The sequence below is a fragment of the Asterias amurensis genome, chromosome 14 (genome assembly GCF_032118995.1).
Source record: "Asterias amurensis chromosome 14, ASM3211899v1".
Classification (NCBI taxonomy): Eukaryota; Metazoa; Echinodermata; class Asteroidea; order Forcipulatida; family Asteriidae; genus Asterias; species Asterias amurensis.
The window spans coordinates 11277812-11305113 of record NC_092661.1 but is presented as its reverse complement, the minus strand read 5'-3'; the positions used below and the strand labels follow the sequence as shown (position 1 = coordinate 11305113).

Here is a 27302-nt window from a genome sequence, read left to right as displayed (position 1 = left end):
TTCTTTATCCCGTTGTTTTCAATATCAGAAAGCTATTGATGAAACGAAAGAGAAAGAACCCACCATTACCTCGGCGACCAAGAGCCATACCTCGATGTACGCCAACACCCCACAAGACACCACCGACCCTTTGTCCGCCGAGTATAAAGCCCTCTATGCCCGCTGGCTGACCCACCAAGAGAAGCTAACCGCCGCGCACAAGATCCTCGCCGAATCGGCTGATAACTGGCGACAGCTGAAGCTACTCCTTGAGGAGGAGACTATGTGGATTGAAGGATTTGAGAAGAAACTGAAAAACCCATCGCTGAGTTTGGATGCAGAGGAAATCTCAGAGGAGATAGATGTAAGTGTGAAAATAGAATTGGCTGTTTCAAAATGCTCACCAATTAAAATGACCTGTGGTTTACATGTAAATGCAAACAAATAGTTTATGTTTCGACCCTATCAGAGTCTTTCTCAAATGCTAAAAGAGAGATCGCTGTAAGGTTCAACGACTGTTTCTTTATCGCTATGAGGATAGTTAAGAAATTGCGTGAACTCGATGCCTTGCAGGAAAATGTATTCAAATATACGACCTTTGCAACTCTAGAGCAGTGTCTTACCAAATAGATCAACGATATTGCTCGGTAGCTAGAGGCAATTCAAATTCTAGTTTAGCAGCAGGTACCGCAACGATTTTTTTCTCAGAACTCGGGAAAGTACTGAGTATACACTGCTTACACACAACGGTGTACTGTATATGGGTAAAAACAAATTCATAAATACCCCAGACAGTTTTCTCTACTCCTATTGGTGGAGAGCGCTTCACGTGTAGGTGTTTAGACGGTGATTATGACCAGTGTTTATAACCGGCTGGCTTCCGCGTGTAAGGCGCGCAAGATTATTACGCGAAACGCAATTTATAGCTATTAGTAACAGCGCATAATCTACTTCTAACCTGTATTTCAAACCTCAAATTTTCAACTGTCATGTGTCTGTAATTGTATTTTTTAAACGTTTTTTAACAAAAGGGCATTTATGAATGGGAATAAAAGAGTAGTGACTAATTCTTAAACGTCCGTATAAAACCTTGCAGGGTCGTTGCTGCCTGCCGGTTTCAAACGGCCATGTAAGAACTCGTCGCTACCCTTTTATTCCCTTATTAATATTCTTGATCCCTGCTGCAAATTTGACATCTATTAAATCCTCTTGTGTTGTTGTTCACCAAGGTGTTGGAGTTGGTTGTCCAGAAGCATGCTACCGACAACTGTAAGAAAATCAATGAGTTGAGCCAGAGGCTGTTGGCTAATGACATCATGGTGTCTGCCGTGGAACGAGAGACTAAGATTTACAACCAGAAGGCTAAGGATATCAAGAGTCAGGTGAGTCTTAATGTTTCTTCCTAGACCTTCTTAATAATAATAATAGTAACCCCTTTTTATATTTCGCTTTTCACACCCGGAGGGCGTCCCAAAGGGCTTCACATTATTACCCCTGGTCACTGGGCCTTAATTCACTCCTTAAACCATCTCAGCTCCCTGGTGGGGAGTATACAGCTTTCTGCAACTATAATATGCGCTACTCGGCTAAATCAACCACAGTGGAGAGAAGCAATTATAGTTAAGTATCTTGCTCATAGACACAAGTGTCACGACCGGGATTTGAACCCACACTCTGCTGAACAGAAGCACCATAGCTTGAGTTCGGTGTTCTCATCCGCTCGGCCATGACACCCTACACTGCAGTCACATATTGCTACTCACAAAAAGTGTCTAAGCATAACAACATTAGGCTTACCAGAATAGACCTTTATCATGATGCCTCAATCTTGGTCATGTTCTGTGTATCGAATAACAATAATGAATGCTAAAAACCAATTTGCATATAGGAACCAGACTAATCTGTTCTACCAGCCTCAATTTGGTAACATTTATATCAATGTGAAATATTCAAGATGGCTGCACCATGATAAAGGTCTATAAGGTTACCAGCCAAACTACCATGTCACAAGTACAATTTATTTAAAAAGATAAAAGGTTGAAAGACAAATTCCATTAAACCTTTATAATATTAAAACAAATATTCCTGTGAAACTATTTTGTATTATTAATTTTGGTTTTACCCATATACACCGATGTGTGTTAGCAATGTATTCTTTTCCGAGCTCAGTGGGTTCGAATCCCATCGAGTAATATGCCTGTGATTTTTGTTCACAGAGTTCGGAAAGAGTATACAGTGCTGACACACATTGGTGTATACGGGTTAAAACAACAAATATTTTGTGTAGCTTTTCGGGAAAAAACTGTGAAATAGATGATGCAGATCCATTTCGCCTTACTTTTCCCATGACTCACAGTAAAGCGGGAGATCGAACATTCACTGCTTCAGCAGCTAAAGAGTGGAATGAACTTCTCTCCTATATTAAATCTGCTGAAACAGTGAATGTGTTTAAGAAGATTCTCAAAACCTACCTCTTTCCTAATTGATTTTTTTTCTTTTCTATTGTTGTTTGTTTGTATAATGTTTAATTTATTGCTCTTTGTAAACGCTGTGATATGGTTTTACCATGAATAGCGTACCTAAATGCTTAATAATAATAAGATATAATAATAAATACATTATGACATTTGTTTTATTTGACAGGCAAAGGAGTGTCAGCTGAGGCTTGAGAACAACGTCCAACTATTGCAGCAATTGGAGAAGGATATGCTGGTGCTACAGAGCTGGATCACTGTGGTGGATCGAACCCTTAATGGCAGACTAGCTTCCAGGGTCTCAGCGCTGGATGTACCCAGCGAATTTGAGGTAAGATGAGATGAGAAAGTTCAGGGGGGTATTTTTGGGGGTTAATTTCTAGGTTCTTTCTTGGTCAACTTGAATGCTGTCAGCCTTTTGGTTGTATTTTTATTTTAAATGAATAAACTATTAATAACAATAAAAGAATGAAGCACACAGAGCTTGAGTCCAGCTCTCTAAACCGCTCGGCCAAGACGCCCTACAGTGTTGATTTTACCTTACACTGTGCCTTTGTCAATATTCCTGCAGCAACTGAAGTCTGAGTTTGAAGCCCATGAGACGGTCCTATCCAACATTGACGGTAGAGCCAGGGCTCTGATGGACCAGACAAGCAGCACTGCCAATCAGAGACTACATCAACAAGTAGAGATATTAAGGGTGAGTGCTAGATTACATGTTATGAAGTTACGGTAAAAGAGCGGCCAGATAATTTGATCAGCGCAGGGCCGGTTTCACAAAGCACTAAGATTTATCTTGAAGCCATTGGACACTTTCGGTACAGAAACAAAAAATAAGTTCACAGATTTGCAAATAATTTACAGGGTTTACAGAAGGTAATGGTGAAAGACTTCTCTGAAATATTATTCCATGAAATGCTTTACTTTTTGAGAAAACATTAAAACAGTACCAATTCTCGATACCGAGTATTACGGATTTATTTTAAACGCGTATCATGACACTGCGAAACGTGTGGAAACAAGGGTGGGTTTTCCCATTATTTTCTCCTGACTTTGATGACCGATTGAGCCTAAATTTTCACAGGTTTGTTATTTTATATATAAGTTGTGATACAGGAAGTGTGGGCCTTGGACAATACTGTTTTCCGAAAGTGGCCAATGGCTTTAACTGCAAATCAGTTGTAGCTGCTAAGTAAAGTGTTTGTCCTGATACAGATCACTATGGTAGTAGTCTTAAGTCTTTAAGTGCAAAGGTCGTACATGTACAATCTTTTCTGTGTACCCAAAAAGTGTCACCAATCACACACAGTTTACATGAAATACTATTGACTTTGGGATGTACCAAGGCAACACGAAAAAGCAAGATTATTATTACTATTTTTTTAATACAGAATGTTGAAAACCTCAAAAAGCTTGGCATTTAAGGTTAAAAAAGCAAAAGAAAATGGGCACTACAAGAGTTAAAGGAACATTACAGAATTGGTTTTGCTAATAAAACGGTTCCTGGCAGTGTAAGCACTTTATGTAATCCACCATATACATAAACTGACAAACCTGTAGAAGTTTGAGATCGAACAACCATCTGGGTCACGAGAGAATAGTGAAAAACCGATTAAAATTGTTTGCATTGCATCGATGGCAAAATAAAAACGAATAAAACACTCACTGAGCGACTAACTCGAAACGCAAAGTTAGATTAGTTATTTCTCATCAAATATGACATTTCAGACAGAAATATTTAAATGGATGTTTTCTACTCTCATCATCATTAGACCGTGTAAGTTTAATGTAAATCTGTGATCTTCACGATTTTTGTTTCTTACCAATTCTGTAGCGTTCCTTTAATAAAAAAGCACTTTGATAAATCATCAAGGACAAGGCCCCATTGAAGTTGTGCAACAAGAAGATTCTGAAATAATTAATAAATTTGTTATTCATTTTGTTTGATGCAGAAAAACATTGACGAACTCCAGCACAAGTTCCGCAAGTTCCAGAAGCCATCTGATTTTGAACCCAAGATGGCCCATGTGAAGGGCATTATGGACAATGTACAAGAAGGAATTGGTGTCTTAGTGGTGAAGAACAGAGAGCCAGAAGTCATTAAGACACAACAGGATGCCTGTATGGTGAGTTGGACTGGATCTAGTAAAAGCTTGATATAAATTTATAATTTGTTTTGATTTACCCTTACACCGATGTGTATTCCTGAGTCCTGTAAAAAAAGAAATCACTGGCAAGTCACTCAGGTGGGATTTGAACCCACAACCTTTGCATTTTTAGAGTCTTTCTCAAAAGGCTAACTGACAACACAGGTGTCTTATCACTTAACCACCAAGCTTACCTGGTTGCTAGAGGCAGTTTGAGTACTATATGTTAGCCGGGGGCATCGCAACGATTTAATAGATGTTATTTTTGCATAGGTTATAAAGAATATATTTTGAATACATTAGTGAGTTAGGGAGTGTCTCAAGAGCTTAAACAGCTATGGAACCAAAATGTAGTGTTAATTTTTGGTTGTAAGATTTATTGTTGTAAAGTATTGAGATTCCTTTTCTTTGTAAGAACCCCATATAAATGCTGAGATTATTAATAATAATATATTATTATTATTTGTTTACCCTCAGGGTTTCTATAAGACGCTAAGTGAAATCAAACACGAAGTGGAATATGTCATCAAGACAGGGCGAAGCATCGTAGAGCGACGCCAACTAGACAATCCGGCAGAGCTCACCGAACGCCTCAACAGTCTGAAGTTGCTGTACAACCAACTCGGCAAGAGGGTGACAGAAGGTCGGGACGAGTTGGAGAAGGCCCTGTCGCTAAGTCGTAAGGTCAAGAAGGAGCTAGTAGCTCAGGGTGACTGGGTTCAGACGACGGAGGCGGAGTTGAACAGGAGATGCGAGGACGACAAGGAGGCGACACCACAGAGCTTGAATCAGGAGATAGAATGGTGTAAAGTAAGTCAAGATGACTGATATTAAAGGAACATGTTGCCTTGGATCGGTCGAGTTGGTCTGTAAAAAGCATTGGTAACCGTTTGTTATAAAATGCATATGATTGGAAAGATGTTTTAAAAGTAGAATACAATGATCCACACAAATTTGCCTCGAAATTGTGTGGTTTTCCTTTTACTTTGCGAACTAACATGGTCGGCCATTAATGGGAGTCAAAAATTTGACTCCCATAAATGGCCGACCGTGCTAGTCGACGAGGTAAAAGGAAAACCGTGCAATTTCGAGGCATGTATGTTTGTGTGGATCATTGTATTCTACTTTTTACAATATCTTTAACATAGACCAACTCCTCCGATCCAAGGCAACGTGTTCCTTTAACCCTTTAGAGAACATTCATTTCTGTATAAGGCGTCACAAAACGTCTATACATTGCTAGTATTGTTCATTTCTTGAATCAAATGTTTTTAATAAAAATATATATATCATAAAACAGAAAATGTCTTGAATTAAATGTTGTTAATAAAAATATATATATCATAAAACAGAAAATGTCATTTCCGGACATGACCTTTATTTTGACCTCTTTATGTGAATGGAAGAAGGTCAAGCTCTGTGACCGTCTGCAGCCGCTATGTTTGTAGAGCAATCCAAAGGGTGACGGTTCAAATCCTGCTCTAGTCAATTTGTCTTTATTTAACCCCAAATCAGGTTAATAGTTTGACATGAGTAGAGTATAATGCATACTGTTAGAGGTCTCTTTTGTAATTTGTAACCGACTTGAACTTATATTTGCATACATATTCATCCTTTCACTTCTGCTTCACTTTCATCATCACAGAAACTTGAGCATGACGTCAAGAAGCGCAAGAACTCCTTAGGCGACTGCAAGAAGCTGGCAGACAAGTTGATCAATCTGGCTGAAGAAGGAAGCTTAGTGTCTGTCAAGGATGACTGTGAGGCATTGGAGAGGAGGCTTACTGCCCTCTCTAGTCCGATTCAAGAGAGGCAGGGTGTACTGAAGGTAAGGGGACGTAAACATTGGTTAATTGATTAAGTTTGTAAATTAAGACTAGTCAAAAGATTTCATTAAGAGACATTCGTAAATACCTTGGACAGTTTATCCATTCTGATTGTTCAGAAGGAGATCATGTGGCCATGTTTAACATGTGATATAAACATGATCAGGAGTGTTTAAACATGGCCTGTGGAGATTGAGTTAAAAAAACGGGTGTGCAGAGTGCGCAAATTTCTCAGCTCAAATTGAGTTGGTATAGGTAGCATATTTGGCTTGCGTGAGTTTGAAAGCTCTAAACTTGCGCGAGGAGCTACACGTACTTAGCGCTCAACATGGTTAGAATATCAACAACCTGACTGCCAGATTGGTTCTCAAATTTTGAGGTTTTAAAAAAAATGTTTTCCAGAAAGGTGTTTATGAATGGGAATGAAGGAGTGGTGACCCAGTATGAAACTGTCTTTTAAAACCTTGCAGGGTCATGGTAATGAGATAATGGACCTTGTCTTGTACAATGTACAAGCTTAAATTGTAATAGTTCAAAAAGCAGGACAGTTCTTTTCAGAACTGAGAATTCACCCGAACCCCCGATCATCTACACCGCGTTAGTAGAATAAAACAAGACAGTTCTCTAAGAACAAGTTCTACCTGGCAAATAGAAACACACATGGTGTTAACCACAAACCGAATACATATCTTAAGTTGTTAGTCCCATAGAATAATACCCAAATCGCACATAAACAAATTGGGAGTCAGTTCTACTGTGTGTTACACTGCAAGGTGTTAAACTGCTCATCATATTTCAGGCCTGTATGCTTCGTTTTTGAAAGGGCAAGAGCACCAAGGCATTTTCTCCTTTGTAAAGGGCACTCTATAAGGAAAGTGTAAATTTCTACTGGAGCATTTCAAGGGCACCAAGGCAATGACCAGAGGGCATGGGGGCAATCGCCTTCGTTACCCCTGTGAAGTATTAGGCTTGATATTTGTCCATGCAAATTGATTCCATGTGACGTCTTTGCAAGTGCTCAGTAGGTAGTACAAGAATGGGAAGTATAACATACACACAATGAATGTTTATGAGTTGAAAGATGGAATGTTCTTTTCAACGAGGCGGAGCCGAGTTGAAAAGAACATTCCATCTTTCAACGAATGAATATATTCGCACCATTGAATATATTCGCACCATTGCACAAATGTAAAACATTCATTATTTATTTTATATAACATCCAAGTAGATCTTTGTCATTTTGATTGAAAGATACAACTTTCAAAACAAACAAAGCGTAGGCCTACAATTTTTAGAAGCCGAATGCTAGTAATTTTACTAATATGTTTTGCATTAACACTGCTGCTTTACCAAAGACACGCACACGCAGTGATGTTTTTACTCGGCTTTTTCGGATGGAACGAAAAAGCACGGTGAGTGACTCAGCGTGCAATGGTACTTTTATTTGCTATCACGTGACGGACAATCCTCCAATCAAATGGCAAGGATTTGCGTCGGTGTTATATAAAAGTCTTTATTTGAATTTTCAGAAATACCTTGATCAGATTGCCGAGTTTCAACGCAGCCTGAATGAAGTGAAGCCATGGCTGAGTGAGGCAGAGCGGACACTTGATGCCTCGGACAAAATACCAAGGGATGAACGAATCGGCGAAGAGGAAGTGGCTAAATGCATGGTGGGTACAAATACAAAATATTTACTAGTTCTTTCATTATACAATAACACATCAATGCACTTTACATGAATGTCTATGGCTCCATTTCATAAGCCCTTTTAAGGTATGGCAGATAAGATAGGAGTGTACTGTTTGGGTACTTTTGTACGTCACAAAACACAGATGTCCACATATTAACATTAAACTTACACGGTTTGAAGATAATAAGCTTCCCTTAAAAAATTACCTGCTGTGTAGTTTTCAAGAAATGTGTAAAACATTGTCACCAGGGCGAACCCCCTTTTCTTTTCGATAAGCCAACTGGGTTCTTTTTACACAACTTTGTCAACAAAATATGAATAAATCTCAGACGCAATAATTCCAACCATTAACATAATAAATCTTGATTATCAAATCATGTCATCTTGCAGAAACTACAGGAAGAAGCGGAGGACCTGGCCACTCGGGTTGAAGAGATCCGAGATCAGGCGTTGGAGCTGCTTCGCCTTGGTGGTGATTGTCGCCGCTCCACAGAGCCCGATTTAATCAACCTCAACCAACGATGGGAGAATGTTTGCCAAAGAGCTAAGGTAAGACATGCAGTTTCTGTCTCATTACTTTCTGCTAACTCCGATTTCATATTTTAACAAATGTTTACGGCTATCTTTATTTGTGAGAATTTTGTAAAATATAAATTCTAAAAAAGATTTGATTTTATAGACAAATGTTGCCATGCTCATTATTGTAGATGTCTAACCAAAAACATATATGGAAAACATCTTTGGAAAATTCATGTTAATTTTTAAATAACTCTTGGTTAGTCAATATCAACTTGTTAGTTTGCATTAGGGAGAAATTATTAGGGAGTATTATTTGTTTTTTGCCTGAACATGATAGGATTTGAAATCCCTTTAGCCACAGAGCTAGCTCTGTGGTGTTTTTGGTAAGACATTTTCAGTATTGAGCATCGCAAAATTCGTCTATAAATTCAAATCTTTTTTAGAATTCTATTTTTACAAAATTCAATTTACACTTTCATATAATAAAAATCATTTGTTAAAATTAGCCTTGAAACAATATGAAAATGAGGATGCTTGTTTCTTAGAAACCCCATTTGCCAACCATGTCCAAATATGTGCTTACTTTATTGCAAAGTTTAAAGACACTGGACACTATTGGTAGGTGTCAAAGACCAGTCTTCTCACTTGGTGTATCTCAACATATGCATAAAATAACAAACTTATGAAAATTTGAGCTCACTTGGTCGTTGAAGTTGCAAGATAACTATGAAAGAAAAAACCCACCCTTGTCACACAAAGTTGTGTGCTTTCAGATGCTTGATTTCGAGACCTCAAATTCTATATCTGAGGTCTCGAAATCAAAGTGTGGAAAAATACTTATTTCTCGAATACTACTGCACTTCAGAGTGAGCTGTTTCTCACAATGTTTTATACTATCAACCTCTCCCCATTACTCATTACCAAGTAAGGTTTTATGCTAAAAATTATTTTGAGTAATTACCAATAGTGTCCACTGCCTTTATTAATAACATGAGCGTCAGTTGGGCAATTTAAAACAAATTGTTTACCAGTAACCAGAAAGAGAGGTCAAGTTTTATTTCTTTGTTGATTTGTCAAATTTATTGAAATTTTATATAATTTATGTATGGCTTAGTTTTACTTTCACAACATTATATTATATAATCCTTTAAAGCCATAAAAACTGCGTTAAACTATACATTAGAAACAGAATCGCGCCAAAGTGAAACTAAATACGGTTGGGACCACCTTGGACGCAGAAAATTGAATACTTGCGAGACTTGCACACTCTACTGCCAAAAAGACTGTTCGTGATAAGAAGTCAAATATATCATTTCAAGAACTCGTCATCGTAAACAAAAAGGAATGTTTGATTGAAGACTACTAGTTTTGGTTTGAAGGCACTGGACACTATTGGTTATTACTCGAAATAATTGTTGACATAAAACTTACTTGGTAATGAGCAATGCAGAGCTGTTGATAGTATAAAACATTGTGAGAAACAGCTCCCCCTGAAGTAACGTAGTTTTCGAGAAAGAAGTAATTTTCACAGGTTTGTTATTTTGTGCATATGTTGATATACACCAAGTGAGAAGACTGGTCTTTGACAATTACCAAAGGTGTCCATTGTCTTTAACCAAAATGTACACCGATGTGTGTTAGCACTGTATACTTAGTACTTTCCCGAGCTCTGTGGAAACAAAATTATTGAAGACATTGCACATCTGTTTGCTAAACATTGATATTCAATACACCAAACTATAAATATTATCTTAATTTTCTGAGAATTGCGATGGATGAGTACAAAATATTGGCAGTAGGTTATCATTAACATTAGGCCAACCCATGTAGAATTCATTCCCAGTCAAAAAGAAATGGAATGTTGTTTTTGTAAAGCAGGGCTCGATAACGTAAGCGTCATTTTACCACTAGAAGGCAGAAAAATTGTCACGTCAAGGATAAATGTTTTAAAGGCAGTGGACACTATTGATAATTACTCAAAATAATTATTAGCATAAAACCTTTCTTGGTGACCAGTAATGGGGAGAAGTTGATGGTATGAAACATTGTGAGAAACGGCGCCCACTGAAGTGGAGTAGTTTTCGAGAAACAAGTAATTTTCCACAAATTTGATTTCGAGACCACAAGTTTAGAATTTGAGGTCCCGAAATCAAGCATCTGAAAGCACACAACTTTGTGTGACAAAGGTATTTTTTTCATTCATAGTTATGTCGCAGCTCTGATGACCAATCAAGCTCAAATTTTCACGGGTTTGTTATTTTATGCATATGTTGAGTGGGAAGACTGGTCTTTGACAATTGCCAATAGGTTTCACTGGCTTTAAAGGTCCCAACTTTTTGTTTCAATTGAGAATTGTATTCATCTAACAGCCAAACCCATTTTTGAAGGGAAAAACCGTATTACAACATACACTCATAATTCAGTGTTATAGTCTTTGCTTACTTATTTGTAAAATTTGATCTCAGGAGGTGCTCGCTTTCAGTGCGAAAACTGTATTGGTGTTGGTTTATTGAGCGAAAAAAGTGAATTACAATGACATCTTTGCAGAGAATAACATGAAGTAACACTCAACTTTCTTATGCATTTGAAGTTGATCAACAAGGGCGTTTTTTTCTTTCATCATTCTCTTGGAACTTCAAATTTTCATGTTTTGTTATTTTATGCATATGGGATACACCAAGTGAGAACACTGGTCTTTGACAATTACCAAAGGTGTCCAGTGCCTTTAAACCAGATGCCTTGATGAGAAACCAGATGTTGTATGTAGCGGAATCTAAACATGTCATATCTCATGTCAGATTCTAGCCCTGCTCTGGGATGATAAACTGTCTCCACGGGCAGACGTGAATGAATGGTTATCGTAACCAAGGCATGCTGTAAATACTCGCCAGACAAAATCTTGTTTCTTCTGAGGACGGCAAGGACATTGATTATCTTCTGTTTGTTTTGTTGTTGTTGTTGGTGGTGTTGTGTGATGTTGTATAGTTTCAAAGATGGGATGTGTTTGTTAAATTTGTTTTTGCTGTTTCCGTTGTTGTATGCAGTTCGGTTACTTAGGAATTTTAAACACACTTCAAGTGCATGATGAGTAAACAATGTACTTTGGGAAAATGCTAATGCCCTTTCTTGTCAGGACGTTGTTTACTAACAAATGAAAAGTTGTTTACCTTCCTATAATGCACCTTGACCTCAGGAGTTCAAGTGCCTTAAGATGTTCGTCTTCATTCCACACTTGTTGAACATTTTTGGTAATTAAAAAGATTTTAGCCAGAAACATGTCTAAAATATGTGTGGCCACAAAAAAAATCTCAAAGAAAGTAAATAATTTGAGGGTCTTGAAAGATAAGGTAGAAATGAACCAATCAGAGGGTTTGATGACTAAAAGGGGAAAGGTTATTGACATTCCACCAATTCCTTTCTTGATCACCAAAGGAAAAGCAGCTGGAACAGAAGAGGATAGTTGCTGAGATGGAGGAGGCAAGGCAACAGGCCGAGGAAGAAGCATCAGCAAGAAGACGGGCAGAGGAGGAAGAAAAAATTGCGAGAATACAGGCAGAGGAAGAAGTCGTATTGGCAAGGATACGGGCAGAGGAAGAAGCAGTATTAGCAACAAGACGGGCAGAGGAAGAGGAAATATTGGCAAGAAAACGGGCTGAGGAAGAAGAAGAATTGGCGAGAAAACGGGCAGAAGAAGAGGAAGAATTGGCAAGAAAACAGGCAGAGGAGCAAGCAGAATTGGCAAGAAAACTGGCAGAGGAAGAAGTATTGGCAACACGACGGGCAGAGGAACAAGAAGAACTGGCGAGAAGACGAGCTGAGGAAGAAGAAGAATTGGCAAGAAGACAGGCTGAAGAAGAGGAGAGATTGAAGATAGAGAAACAGATGGAGGAGAAAAGGTTGAAGAAAGAAGAGCTAATAAAGGAGGAGAAACGCTGGGAGGAGAATCGCCAAGAAGAGGAACGACTAAAGGCAGAAGATAGAGCAAGAGAAGAAGCGGAAAGAGAAAGGGAAGAGGCAGAGTGTCTGCAAAGAGAGGAGGAGGAGCGTCAAGCTGCCGCTGCTGCCACTGTAGCTGCAGCTGTTGCTGCTGCCCAAGAGATCACAATGGGAGAGGAGGAACAGATTGTCACCATGGAGACCGAAGACACAGTCGAGTCCTGCCCTGATCAGTATGACGGCCCTGAGGACATGATAGAAACATCTGCCCAAATCTCGGATGAGTTGATAGACGATACGGTGCAATATGATTCCGGTGATGAGTTAGAGTCGCAGACAGACATGTCCTCCTTACAGTGGGTCACGCCGACAGCTATGGTAGAGGAGGAGAGCAAGCCAGAGGAGAAGCCAGAAGAACAACAAGAGAATGGGGTTCATGAGTCAAACACAGACGATGCCAACGTCAGCGAACATTGTGAGATGAAAATAGTGGTGACCGAGGATGCAGAGGTGAATCTGGATGCGATGTTCGCCAAGATGGATGACGAGACGGAAGAGGCGGAGCAAGACGAAGGGGAGGAAGAAGAGCGAAGACGTGTCGCCGAGTTCCATATCATCTTGGAACAGACATATCAAGCGATCGACCTTTGTGACCACAGACTGGTTGATGGAATGAATTTGCGGCCTGAAGACTTTGAGCAGGATGTTGAGGAAAGCGTACAGGTGAGATTTTCAAGTTGTTTAATTTGAAAAAAGACAAAACCCTTTCCAACCCCTTCTCTTAGGCCATGTTGTTGCCCAATGACTCTCATCGTTGAATGAATACACACTGTTTGAATCAGGCATGATGTCTTCCTTTTTTAGTCTGATTTCCTTAATAAGACCTCAAAAGTATATAAGAGCCTTCAAAATGCGTAAATGTACATCAGCCCTTGCACTTGACAAAGTGTTTCTACTTTTTTTTTTCCAATGACAAAATATCATGCCTGTAGAGTGCACTTATTAACATTTCTCATTGTGTTTGTTACAGGACACCGATGAAGCAATCGTTTCGCTGCAGCCCGACGTAGAGCACCTCATCTCTCAAGGCGAGGCTCTCGTCAACGAGACCAAGGAGCTCAACCCCAAGCAGTCCCGACAGCTCCAGATGAAGCTAGGGATGCTCCGCAATCGCTGGAATACTCTGGAGGGTGATGCGAGCAAGCGCAAGGACACGTTGAAGGAGGCGGTGCCGAGATGGAGGGAGTATGACAAGGATGCAGGAGAGATGGAGATGTGGATGGATGAGATGGAGAGGAGGATAGAAGAAAGCAAGGAAGATGAAGATGCACTCAAGGTAAGAATCACACAAAATTACATGACTTTATTCAATATTTTATATTTTTGTCCTTTAAATCTTACTTCATTTACAGTAGTCAGTTACCTTGAGTAGTCATTCCTATTGTTAGGAATTGAAAAACGTCTTCCAAAAATGCAAGCTTACAGAACAAATTGTCACTGTTCGCTATTTGAAAATGGTCATTGAAAATGTAAAATTACAAAACAAAATTACATACATGTAGTTCTTTTGAATACGATGCCGGAACCTTCTCATATAAACCTTGCTTCAAGTACAGTTGCCATTTCCCATGAGGAGTTGTTTGTATTGTTAGGAATTGAAGAAAATATCCACTATCAAAATGCAAACTTACAGAACAAAATAGCGTCAATTTAGGAAATACAACAGAATCTTGCTATCATTTGCTATTGCTATTTGATAATGCCCACTGAAAATACAAAATTACATAAATTTATAAAACGCGTATAAACCAGAACCTTCTCAATTAAAACCTTGCTTTAAGTACAATTGTCAGCAACCCTGAACACTCGTTCCTGTTAGCTATTAAAAAGCGACCACTGAAAATGCAATACTATGGCATTGTCTTATAATTTGATCGCTAAAGAGATTGACTGATTGAGTTACTGTTAATGGATAATTACTTAAAGCACTAATGAACGACTTATTACAAATGATGAGTTTAGCCTTCAGCAGTGATTGTGTGATTACATCCATTGATGTATCTTTAAGGCACTGTACACACTTGTTAATTGTCAAAGACCAGTATATTGACTTGGTGTATCCCAACATATGCATAAATTAACAAATCTGTGAAAATTTTGCTCATTTGGTAACAAAGATGCAAAAAAGATGACATAAGCACATGCTTGGTGCACAAATGTGTGTACATGTACTTTCAGATTCACTGAGAAATGCTTAAGGCTCGAAGTGTTTCTCAGGTTCAAATGCTTGAGTGAGAAATTACCTCTTTCTCAAAAGCTTTGGTACTTCAGAGGGCTCCGTTTCTTACAATGTTTTATACTATCAACAGCTCTCTGTTGACCGTTACCAAGCGAGTTCTTATGTTTTAAACTATTTCTGTAACGCCACTCTATTGTTGAAAGTGTAGACTATTTTTACGAATTTACACTTAACTCGTTACAAATCTACACTTAAGTGTAGATTCGTAACATAATCTACAGTTGAGCGTATTTTCGTCACAACAGTTCAACTTATTAATTACTGTCTTTCCAAACTGAAAGATAGGATGAAGTGCAACCAATATTGGATAGCTGAATATCTTTCAATTTACAAAAACCTTTTCCAGAAAAATCACTTTAATTATAAACACAATTTATGGTAAATGAGCAAACTGACGATGTACCCAATAATGTTGCAAGCACTAAAGAATGCCTCTATATGAAGTAAAATATTTATAAAATGTGACCAACCGTCGATTGTTAACGTATACGAATAACTAGTGTTGTTACTATTGAGAAATAACTGAAACTATTATACAACCAATGGGGGAAATAGTTGAAGTCAGAGAATAGACTCTAAAGTGTAGATTCATGAATACAATGTACTCGCCATCAGCTCATACATTCTATTCACGAATCTACACTTTATCGTCCATTCTCCTTAACAAAATATATATTGAGTGATTACCAAATGTGTCCAGTGCCTTGACGCTTCCAGTGCCTCAAAAAAAAAAAAAAAAAAAAAAAAAAAAAAAAATACCTAGAAGCTCCCCTGACGTTTTGCAAGGCTGTTTTGATAGACCAACCGCAGTGTAAACACAGTGCGGATGTTTTGATAGTAAATACACTGCTGGTGTAACAGGCAGGTCAAATAGGTTATTAAAACACAACCATCTTCAGAAATCATTTACAATCTCTCCACCGTTAATGCTTAATGACTCAGAGGAATTTGTATCTACTTGGTGTTGATGGCCATGACCAGGGCACAATTTCATAGCGCTGCTTTACACTAAGCAAATTTTCTTGCTTACTGCAGCAGAAAGTTTGTTACGATGCAAGCGTATTTCACAAAAAAAACACAAAATTAATATGTTGCGCATTCATCATGGATTTGCATTGTTACGTCATTTATTTTCGTGCAGTTGAGCAGAACTATGAAAATGGGCCCTGGACCCAATTTTATAAAGCTCTTAAAGACACTGGACACTATTGGTAATTGTCAAAGACAAGTCTTCCCACTTACGTATCTCAACATATGCATAAAATAACAAACCTGTGAAAATTTGAGCTCAATCGATCCTCGAAGTTGCCAGATAATATCAAAAAAAAAAAAAACCATTGTCACACAAAGATGTGTGCGTTCAGATGCTTGATTTCGAGAGGTCTCAAAATCAAATTCGTGGAAAATTACTTCTTTCTCGAAAACTACCCCACTGCCTTTAAGCAGAAAATACTGCTCAGCAAATTTCTCTAGCACTAAGGATACTGTTACCAGAAGCTACTTAGTATCCAAGCTACAGGGGCTACTAATTTTTTTAAATTTAACATACCTCCTAAAATTTGGATCCAACATTTTTCTCAGCAATGACTCTTGCCCCTGAAGTTGCATCTGTGTTTCATATCTTGTGAATAACCTTTGTCACAGACTGCACAAGGTAGATTTTTTAATCCCCAATTTGTAGTGGAAATATATACATGTATTTTTTTCAAAGTACTCTAAAAAAACTTCACAAATAACACCCACAAGCTGAAAAATTATCCCCAAAAAGGAGTTAAATTAGTTATTATAATTTTCTCGTTAAATTTTCCCTCTCATTGTGCACTTACATGTAAACACATTGTGCCAATGAATATTCTGATGAAATGTAATTTTATCGCCACAAATTGAAATAATCAAACTGTTTACTGAACAGTAAAAGCTTCACATTTCAACAGCACTTGAATTATCATTAATTGTTTGAGGAAAGGTGTACAAGCCTTGTGGTTTTATGGATCCAAACCCCCCCCCCCCCAAAAAAAAAAAAATAAAAAAATAAAAATATCAAAAAAGAAAAGAAAATCCAAGACACGATCGTTGAAAGCTTGCACTATCCCTGTGTAGGTACATGTAGGTGTGTAGTGTAGGGAGAAATCACCCATTGGGTTGAAGACCCTTGTATGGTCTGCATAGCCACTGCTCTACGGCATAACAAACCTGACTTTGAAACATAAAACAATATCCCGAGGCACATGACGTTTATTGGGTTAGCATTCCAGTCTCTTCTTTCCAGCTCCAATTGAAGTGAAATTTACACATTGCAAATTAAACATTAAAAATCCATGCAAGAAACATGGACACCCTGTCTGTGGCTGGATATGAATTCATGTTTTTAATGTTCATACAGCAGGCATGATGTTCATTTTAAAGGGCCATCAGCCGATGTCACCAAACTCTTCCTAAGTTAGGATTAATCTTAGGACTTAGGACGATTTAAGTTCCATATCCATAGACGTTAGGATGCATTCAACCCATCCTAAGTTAGGATGGGTTTTTCGTCCGAACTTTTCGGGTTTATCCTAGCATTTTGGGAAATTGACTGCAGGGGCACCAATGCATTTATTTTCCTTTGTACAGGGCACCTCTTTGAGGAAAATTGTTTATAAATGGTCTACTTGCTTAAACAAACAATGCTGATTTATCTCCAAATGTATTAAGTGATGGTGTTTGATCTTTATGCTGATAATACTCTCCCCAGAAGCTGCTTGGAATTGATGACTCCAGCCGTCGATTTCACAAAGAGTTAGGACTCGTCTTATCTCGAGTTAGGACGAGTAACTCGTCCTAACTTAGGATTAATCTTAAAGTCTGCATGCTACAGTGCAGGGTTGGGACTCGTCCTAAGTCCTAAGATTAGTCTTAAGTTAGGAAGAGTTTTGTGAAATCGACGGCAGGACTTATCGAAAGTTGTTAATGCAATCATTTCAATGTACCTCCTAAGATCTGGATCCCAGTTTCACACTTTTTTTGTCAGCAGTGACTCCCACCCCTGGTATTTTGATTGTGGCACAGTTGACTTTATGAAACATGTGTACAAAAAACATTTAAATTTTGTTAACGTACATGTAGCAACACACCACAAAATAATAAACTTATCCTTTAAGACAAGCCTGAAATTTCATCTTTGGGAGGGCAAGTTTTTTTTATACTTTGAAGAAAGTACTTTCATTGGAAAATAATGAGTTTATGCAAAACTTTTGAAGAGGGCACCAAGGGCCTCTCTGTAGCCTCAAAGTATTCTAGGCTTGCAGACAATTTGAAAGAATATGTTCGCGTATGTCACTGTAAAATGTGCCATGTTAACAATTAATCATTAACTTCGGTGGGGTACATATAAATGGACATGAACATGTGTAAGGCCGTGTCCGAATTGGCGACCTTGGCTACAGCTACGGCTAGATCAGCGCGTCTGTCAGTGTTGAAGAATAGCAGACGCGCGCGCCCTAGCCATAGCTGTAGCCGAAGTCGCCAATTCGGATAGGCCTCAGACTCATGACATGTGACAGTTCTCCTTTTCTCTAATGAATTCCTAATTGCATATTAACTAACTGTAAATTAGTTCAGTCAACAAAATTGGAGGTTATCATGGCCGGCATGCCTGTGTTAAATCATGTGTAAACAGATGTATGGACACATTGAATTATTTTACCTTGCTCTAATCACAAAGCAACTCTAATTGTGTACGTCCTACACATAGCTCTAAGATTTCTTGGTAAAAAAAAAAACAAGTGTCTTGGGGTAAATAAGGTGAGAACATTCAACTAATATTTCTCAGAGAGTGCTCAGAAAACTAAAAGTTTTGTTTTAAAAAGTTTGATTCATTTTTCATCTATGTCCAATAGCCCATGCATGTCCCAAATTGCACAAATGATTCTGAGTGAATTCAGAGTCCAAGCACTAACGAACAACCATCATGGTGCGCTGATTTTGAAGCAGTGCTATACATGACTATAAACCCACCCCAGTACTCGGTTTTCCAAAATGCTTTGCGGTATATTTTTTGGGACAAGGACATCAAAATGTGCTAAGTTGAAAATTATTCACATCTGCGTGGTCATACTGATCACTTTCGTTCCACCGTTAAGTATAGATCCATTAATATCTGAAGATTGTGCAGGCTTTTAGCATTGACACTGTAGCCATCCCAAATATGTGACAGGTCTAATATAGACTAAGATTAGCACAGGAGTAAATGGCCTTACTGAGATCCATCATTGATTGATAGAGGCATCTTCAAGAAGCTGGCAACTTTAAGATTCAATGCATGTTGACATTGAGTCCTCCAGTAACTTCCGAGTCAATTAAAGCACGATGTACCTGACATCTTGAGGCAAGTGGAATTCACAGGTTTGTGTTTTCTTGCTCTCCTGGGTCAAGCTTGTCTGAGAAAATCTTAATTCTGACTTGGAATAGGTGTGCAAGAGATAAGCGTCTGTTCTACTTTTGTGATCCCTGAAATAATTGTAATATTCAAAAAAATTTTTTAGTCTAGCTATTAGGGTACATGGTTAGAGTCGGCCACAAAAAATACTTGATTTCAGAGGCAGCCGTTTCTCACAATGTTTTATACTATCAACAGCTCTCCTTTGCTTGTTACCACAAAAGTTTTTATGCTAATAATTATTTTGAGTAATTCCAATAGTGTCCAGTGCCTTAAAAACTCAATAGCACCATAGAAGTCGGCCACAAAAAGCACATTTGATGTGCAGCAGGTTTAGGCCCTAATGAACTCCCACTGTGCGGTGATTTTTGTTTTTTGACCGCCGGGATGAAGAAATCAGGATATGAGATACCAGAGCTATGTACATCCCTCTGGCATGATGCAAGGGAATTGCAGATGAAGGGACACGACTAGGGAACAGGATGCGCCAGCAATGATGCAAAAGAGATTCATGTGGAAGGATGCAACGCTGCGGAACAGGAGGTGGTGATGTTGTGAGGGTAGGAGGAAGAATGGATGATGCCGTTGTCGGAAAAAAATCTGAAGGATGGATAAGTCGCCATAGTAACTGAGTTGTATGGATGAGGATGAACAAATGTGGTAAGCGTTACCATGACAACATTGCCTGAGGATGAAAACATTGATTTTGCTGGTTGTTTCTCTCACCTACATCTGTATCTGGACTTCAAAAACGTCTCTTAGTTTGCATTAGAGCAATTAATGTTTTGCCGTGATTCTAAGTGCTGGGATTAGGCCTAGTGCATTTAGTTACAAACTGACCGGAACGCAAAGTTCAGTCACAGGGGTTTGGAGAATCCCCTATGTGAAGTTCAAATAAATTCTCCTTTCAAAAGAGAATTGCCATTATAGCTGGTGTTCAGAAAACAGGACCTTCATCAAATGGGTAAAGTGTGGACCCAACTTACTTGACTCTGTGCTTCCGTCACAAAGACTACGCAGCCGGCTTTCCTATATAAAGATAGCTATGACATACTCATAGTCTTTTTACGTACATAGACATGATGTAATGCAACGCACAGCAGACACCAGTTGCCTATAAAGGATACACCAATTAAACCTGCATGCAGCAACCACGTGGCTATGTATCATGTAAGAGACAGAGTGTGACGTGTTTCAATCACGACACAGTTCCTCTCAGCTGAACAACTTCTGTTGATGGCCAGAATAGTATGTTATTAGATATGCGCAATATGAAAACTGTGTCAAATATCTTCGAATGATATGCCTAATGGAATATTTTTGATCGGAAAAGAAAGCATGCAACCAACATACTTAGAACATCCTTGTTTTGTGTGTGAAAACTTCGCAGTGAAAAAGGATTTGATTATCAACGCTGCTGCGTAGTGAGTGCTTTTGAGGTTTCTGTGTCAAATATCGTTGTATGATAATGGAGTATTTTTAAGCGGAAAAGAGAAGCATGCAGCCGACATACGCTGAACATCGTTTTTTTCTGTGTATAAACCTCGCAGTGGAGGATTTTATTATCAACACTACTACAAGGAGAGTGCTCTTGAGGTTTACGGAATAATCGTACCACCAAAAAACAAAACATGGCAAACTTCGACGGGATTCCAAATCTGAGTCTCTATTGGATAAGTACGAGTATCTTATCCACTTGACTAGCAAGGTTTCTTGTTAATGGCCGTCTTGAGTTCTACATTTTGTTTCAGCGCAAACAGCTTGTCTCTGCAGAAGTGTTTACATCTCGGCCAACATTTGATATTTCAAAGAAGCAGATTTTGTTGTTGTGAAGAATTCTCAAGAAGATTGGACTTTGTTGACCACGCTCTTTGCGAAGTGTGCAGCGTGGGCGTTGTTGTATGGTACTTCAACAAATGTAAAACAGTGCAATATTCTTTGATGTGCGTATGTACAAAATGTATGTCGGATTCAACAAGCGCAATCTGGATGTGGATTTTTCTCCTGTTGGGAAAAGTTGAGAGGGAAGAAATAACAAACTGTAGTCAGTCAACTGTTTTTCATTGCTTTCTTGACCAGTTGTCCATGTCTCATTTGAATGAGTGTCAGTGAGACAACATCGATATTGCTCTGGGAATACACTTATGTCGTCCGAACCGAGGATGCAAGAGAAACTTTCCCCATCCGTGTTTGCCCAGGTGGACTGCTTGAGACATCTCTGTATTCATCTCGTGCCTGCAACCACTAGCGTTTCCTTCCTCCGTTTACGCTTGACTTAAGAGTGAAGTCAGTCCATACGCATTCAGTTAACAATCCTTCTGCCTTTGGTTTTTAAACGAAAGGAGCAACTTTACACCATGTTTGTCAGCGGCGACGATAGTCTTGTGTAACAGCATTTAAGTGTGGTGGCATGTTCACATGAAACAATTTGTGCAAATTCAAATGAAAACGCTCCGCAGAAACTATCAATGTATTATTCATATATCTAGTTTGCACTTCAACCAATGTGAGAGTATACTCCAGAGGAGGTTTCTGTACAGTATAGGAAGAAGATGATGATGAGTGGAAAATGACATAATTTTTGTTGTAATTGAAAGGTTCAACTCTACTTGTGATAGCGTGTTTGGATACTACTGTTAACGCTTGATAGTTATTTGTACATGTAGCACCAGCGTTTTGTAGCACCGGCTATTTGTAATCACAAGGATTCGGATATGTTACTAACTCTTGGATATCTTCTTGCTTGGTGCTCGCTTGTAGTGGCTGTTTGGATCAATCGTAGCTTCTCCTCGCATCGACCAGTAAGGCCCTTTCATACATTTATTCAAATTAATTTCCACTGTGCTTTTATGTTTGTTTTTCTGTTTGTTTGTTTAGATGATCTTTCCCTCAAGGGAACTCGGCAAACTCCCACAAAGGGATATAAACACCAAGCTGGCAACAGCCAATCTCTCTTTAACATCTACGATTATAAATGACACAATTCAAGCAATTGCGATTCAGTAATTTAACGACAATACTTATTCTAGTCATTGTGAAAATAGGGGAAATAGTATACAAATATTGACTGCTTCGAGTGCTATGGTTAAAACTATGACTCCCGAGGTGATCCCCAGAGCGTTCTATTTTCCCGAGGCGAAGCCGAGGGAAATAGAACGCTCCGGGGATCACCGAGGGAGTCATAGTTTTTAACCATTGCACGAGTAAAAGCAGTCAATATTTGTTTTATAACACCCCAAACATTTCTAAATACTGTACTATTATTATTTAGTTACAGACCTGAATGCTACAATCCACGGACGACGCGAATACAGATTGCAAACACTTTTACTTACTGTGTTGCATGTAGTGTCGTGCAATCCGAAATGGTTACAGACCATTAATTTATCATCCTCGTACACGCAACGGACGTCTGGGTACTGCACGCCGTGTGCTAGTCTGTCGGACTAGCGCACGGCGCCGTGTGCTAGTCTTCGGACTAGCGCATGGCAAACCGACGCACTATCACTCGGCCGTCGTCTAGCAAAACTAAGACATGTCATGTGACGCGCTCTAAACCAATGAGCAGGCAGAATACTTGCAAGGGGTGTTATAATGTGTTTTATAGTTTCTATGAGGTGGGGGTTGGAGTGTGTTAATTTCTCTTGTATTTTCTTATTGATGATCAACAGTGTATGAAAAGTTTGTGATTTAGGAGTACACATTCGCCTGATGACGAGCAGAGTACAGTCAATTATCATTATAACAAGATCACTGGGACTGGCCAAATTAACTCTTTCTGACAGGAACGTTGTTCTAAGAGGGCAACAAAACAAAGAAACACAAAGCAGAAATGAGATTTGGGACTTCCAGAATACACTCTTTATAAGCAGAACCTCTTTATGACAGTGAAGTGTGGTGACCAGAGTACCGGCTCTTGTCACTAATGGTTGTAGCTGCAGGTTTACCAGTACTAATTATTTTTTCCATCAAAACTTTATAAATTTCTTTTGCTTGTAAATAATATGAGTTTGTATATCCCCCAAAAGGAGGAAGACAAATCCCAGGGTAATTTTAGTGATTGTTTTGTATTATAAATTAAAAAAAAACATCTTTGTGCAAGACTACTCACTCAGCCTTTAGTCATAGGGGAGGGGGGGGGGGGGGTTGAAAGAGGAGCTGAACTCCTCCGTCGGTCAGTTGCCTCTTGAAAAATCTTCACCAGGGCTTATCGTTACATTGCCAACTCATTCTTAATCTCTGTTCCTTTTCATTTATCTGATGCAATTTCTGAATATTTCAATCTGAGAGACTTGCTACAGTAATCATACCACCTCACTTATGGCACGTAGGTGTATTAATTTTTGGGGGCTTTTACCCATATACACCGATGTGTGTAGTACTGTATATTCAGTACTTTCCCGAGTCCTGTGAAAAAAATCTTTCTCTGTTCATATCTTCAAAGCATAAAATGGTCGTTTCCATTTGATTACGCAGTGTTTTGTAGTGTAGTTCGCGAGGTGGGGGTCACAAATCATTTATTTTGCTACTTATTTGTCCCAACAAATTTAAAAATTGGGTTGGGATCAAGAACCCCTGACTCTGGCACATCTAACAAATTATAGGTATGTGAATTTTAAAATGGGATGCCACAGCTAGCAATTCTTTGGTTTGTGGTTGGTGACCGTTGCCTCTTCAGCAGAGCTTTTCTAGGCAATTTATAGTTTCAATTCAATTCAATTCAATATTGGTTTATTTTCATAAAAAATACAAGACCAAATAAAAAGTCATAGACTAATGACATTTGGTTAACAATAAAATGACATCAAAAATATATGTACAAGTTTACATGATAAAACAATAATATTAAAAATATTACTAGAGTTAAACAGACAAACGGGAATTGGGAAAACAGCTAGACATGAAGGGGGATTTGTGGACACAAAATAATAACAAAACAAGGGAGTCATGCTCTAAAGATATTTGACATTTGACGAGCTATTTCCTGAGGCGAACTCATAGGAAGTAGTTTGTCAGCTTCCTATCCACTAGTACATTAATTGTAGTTTCATGAACCCAGCCTTGTTGTGAGTTGCATTGATTGTGAAACTTGTATTGCTCCATGGTAGGACAGTGTGAATCAAGCTGTCAGTTATAACAGCTTGACATGGGACCAATTCTGCACCATGAAATTTTGTTATTTTTTAATGTTTATTCATAAATACCTCGGACAGTTTCGCTTTTCCATTTCATAACTGGAGGGGTGTTTTGTTGAAAGAAATCATTGAACAATTATAATTTTTGCATTTATTTTACTTTTTTTTACCAAAAAGTGTTGATGTTTTTGACCGAAAAGGTATTTATGAATGGGAATCAAAGTGTGTTGAATCGGTTTTCAACTAGTGGTTTAAACCCGCCGAGGCCTGTTTCTTTATAATTTACCTCGACTTCGTCTCAGTAAAATTTTCAAGAACCAGGCCTCGTTGTGATTAAACCACTACTTGAAAACCTCTTCACCACACATTGATTCCCTTATTCTTTATCCATGATGCAAATTTAACATCTTTTAAATTGTTGTGGTATCCCCTGATAACACATAGGATTCCAACTGCCTCTAGCAACCGGGCTAGCTCAGTGTTCTAGTTGTAAGACATCTGCTCTAGCATTTCAAAGGTCGTGGGTTCGAATCCCACCCGAGTGATTTGCCCGTTTTTTTCTATAGCACCCCGAGTATCGTATCGGTGTAAAAGTAAAAACGAATTTGTTAAGTACTTCATGTGGTGCAACTTGTTTTCAGTGGTTTACTACTAACCTTAACTTATTAAATACCATTTGTTGTAGCATCATGTCGTACATCTTCAGAGTGAAATTTTTTCAAATCACAGCAAAATCAGATTCAATGTAAGACATGCCTAAAGGGGAGAATCTTTTGAAAACAGCTGTGTGGTCCAAAGGGGAGAATCTTTTGAAAACAGCTGTGTGGTCCAAACATTAAAAGTACATGTAGGAAGTGCCCTAGAGGGACTCTAAGGTCAAATTCAGTATGTGACTCACCCATTTTCTAATAGATAAAGTCCTTATGAAAAGGGGGGGGGGGGGAGTGACAAGTCTGTAACCTCACGTTAAAATGGTGTTAATGATGCCACGTTGTGAAATACCCTCCAAGTGCACATTTTTGTCTAAATCCCAAAATGTCGATGGTGTCACTTTTTAAATGTGTTCTGGACATTTTTCTACTAGAATTTTTGGTTTATTCCTGAACTTTGGCAATAATAACTAAAAATAGGATTGAATTTTACACGTTTCACTGGTGTGCAAAATTCGTCTTTTGAATGAACCAACTCATTTTTTCCCCTTCTTTTCTGACTGATGATGTCATGTTTCAAATTTTGCTCTGAAAGACTATCTAGTTAAAATATCACACAAAATACTACAGAAACTACTCTGCTAATTTATATATGTAGGATAGTACTCCCTGCTTAGCAGCTGTTCATAGTTGATCCCTGGTTTGGTATCGAATTGACCAGCAGAGAAAAATAAATAAACCTACACAAATCCCTCTCTGACTATCTGTAATTCCTGACCGTAAACCGGCTTGTACGTTCAGCGGATATTGCCCTCGTTATCATATGACAGTGATATGTGAAATATTCTTCTTGCTACTACTGCCTACTGTCTTTATAATGGGTTTAGTAACACCTGTCTTGAGTTGTTTTCAATTTGCAATTGATATATCGCCTGGCATGGTGCGTAGGCTGAGCAGATCAGCAGCTAGCACTACGAAATTGTAGTGGTTTATTTTTATTGTCTTCTTCAGGTATAGTCCATCGTCCGCTGTTGATGTGCACAAAACTGTGCTTTCAGATGTGGCGTACTCAATTGCCAGTTGTCCTGAATTTTTTACCAAGTAGTTTGTCTGGTTAAAGCCAGGGCCTAATTTCATAAAGCTGTAAGGAGAAAATACTGCTTAGCATATTTCTGTGCTAAGCAAAAACAAGTGAGTGGGGCACCAGTTGCAACAAGGAAAATTTATGGAACTTTTGCTGGGAACCAGTTTCTGATAAGCAAGATTTGACTGCGCTTAGCAATATTTCATACAGGTTTTATGAACTTGAACCCTGGTTTTGCTTAAGCTGATAAGGATCAAAATAACAGATGAATATATGCAGGGCACGAAATTTGAGAGAAATCAACACGAATTCTGCAGAGAAATCAACACTATCGCAGGGCTTGTAGCTCAAAATGTTGAGCTCCAGAAGACGATCAGAGCATACTGATCGAAACGTCGAGTTAAACCACCGGTTCTTTTCAGAACCACATCAACTCATTTAGAGATCATTACATGGTGTTACCGCAAACTCTTATCTCCACCATGCAAAGTTTCAAATCCTACTCAAATATTTTTTAAGTTTAAATGTTTTATTTGAATAGTAACTGTACTAAGACATAAAACACCAGATGTATGTCATGGGGGTATTAAGTATATACTTCATTACTCAACAGAATTGAAAGTATTTTTTTCAGACTCAAAGTCAACATTTTAACATATTTTGTTTCTGAGGGGATATTACATATAGTGAGCTATTCTTATTCAATTGTAGAAAAAAAACCGAAAAAAAAACCCACAAGACTTGTCCTGTCAATAGTTTACTGGCCTGACACTAAAAATAGTAACTGAACTATACCTGTATTAAATGTCTTTGCCCTTAACCCAATTATTAATTAATAGCATTGTAAGAACATTTGTAACATCAGGTCTGGAGTTACAGGGAGGCCATGCCCCTTGTTATTTTGGTCTTGGTGCCCCTTCAAAAGTTCCCCCATAAACTTTAAGACTTTCCTATTGGAAATGCCCTTTGCAAAATGAAAATGGCCTTGCCCTCTCAAAGATACTAATGAAGTATCTGATGAAATAGTTCGTGCCCCTTCAAAAGTTCCCCCATAGACTTTAAGATTTTCCTATTGGAAATGCCCTATGCAAAAGAAGTATCTGATGAAATAGTTTGTGCCCCTTCAAAAAATGCCCTTTGCAA

General features: G+C 38.5%; 1 protein-coding gene across 4 annotated transcripts in view; it reads left to right on the top strand.

Annotated features, from left to right (window-relative positions):
- LOC139947482 (dystrophin-like) overlaps window positions 1-27302 on the top strand; it is a 252509-nt gene that overhangs the window by 97857 nt on the left and 127350 nt on the right. For all 4 annotated transcript variants that reach the window (XM_071945408.1, XM_071945405.1, XM_071945406.1 and 1 more), the window contains 11 exons: window positions 29-343; window positions 1209-1361; window positions 2623-2784; window positions 3025-3153; window positions 4406-4579; window positions 5078-5410; window positions 6246-6428; window positions 7956-8099; window positions 8510-8668; window positions 12071-13297; window positions 13605-13910. In XM_071945408.1, the coding sequence (XP_071801509.1) occupies window positions 29-343; window positions 1209-1361; window positions 2623-2784; window positions 3025-3153; window positions 4406-4579; window positions 5078-5410; window positions 6246-6428; window positions 7956-8099; window positions 8510-8668; window positions 12071-13297; window positions 13605-13910 (3285 nt within the window). The remainder of the gene's footprint in view (window positions 1-28; window positions 344-1208; window positions 1362-2622; window positions 2785-3024; window positions 3154-4405; window positions 4580-5077; window positions 5411-6245; window positions 6429-7955; window positions 8100-8509; window positions 8669-12070; window positions 13298-13604; window positions 13911-27302) is intronic.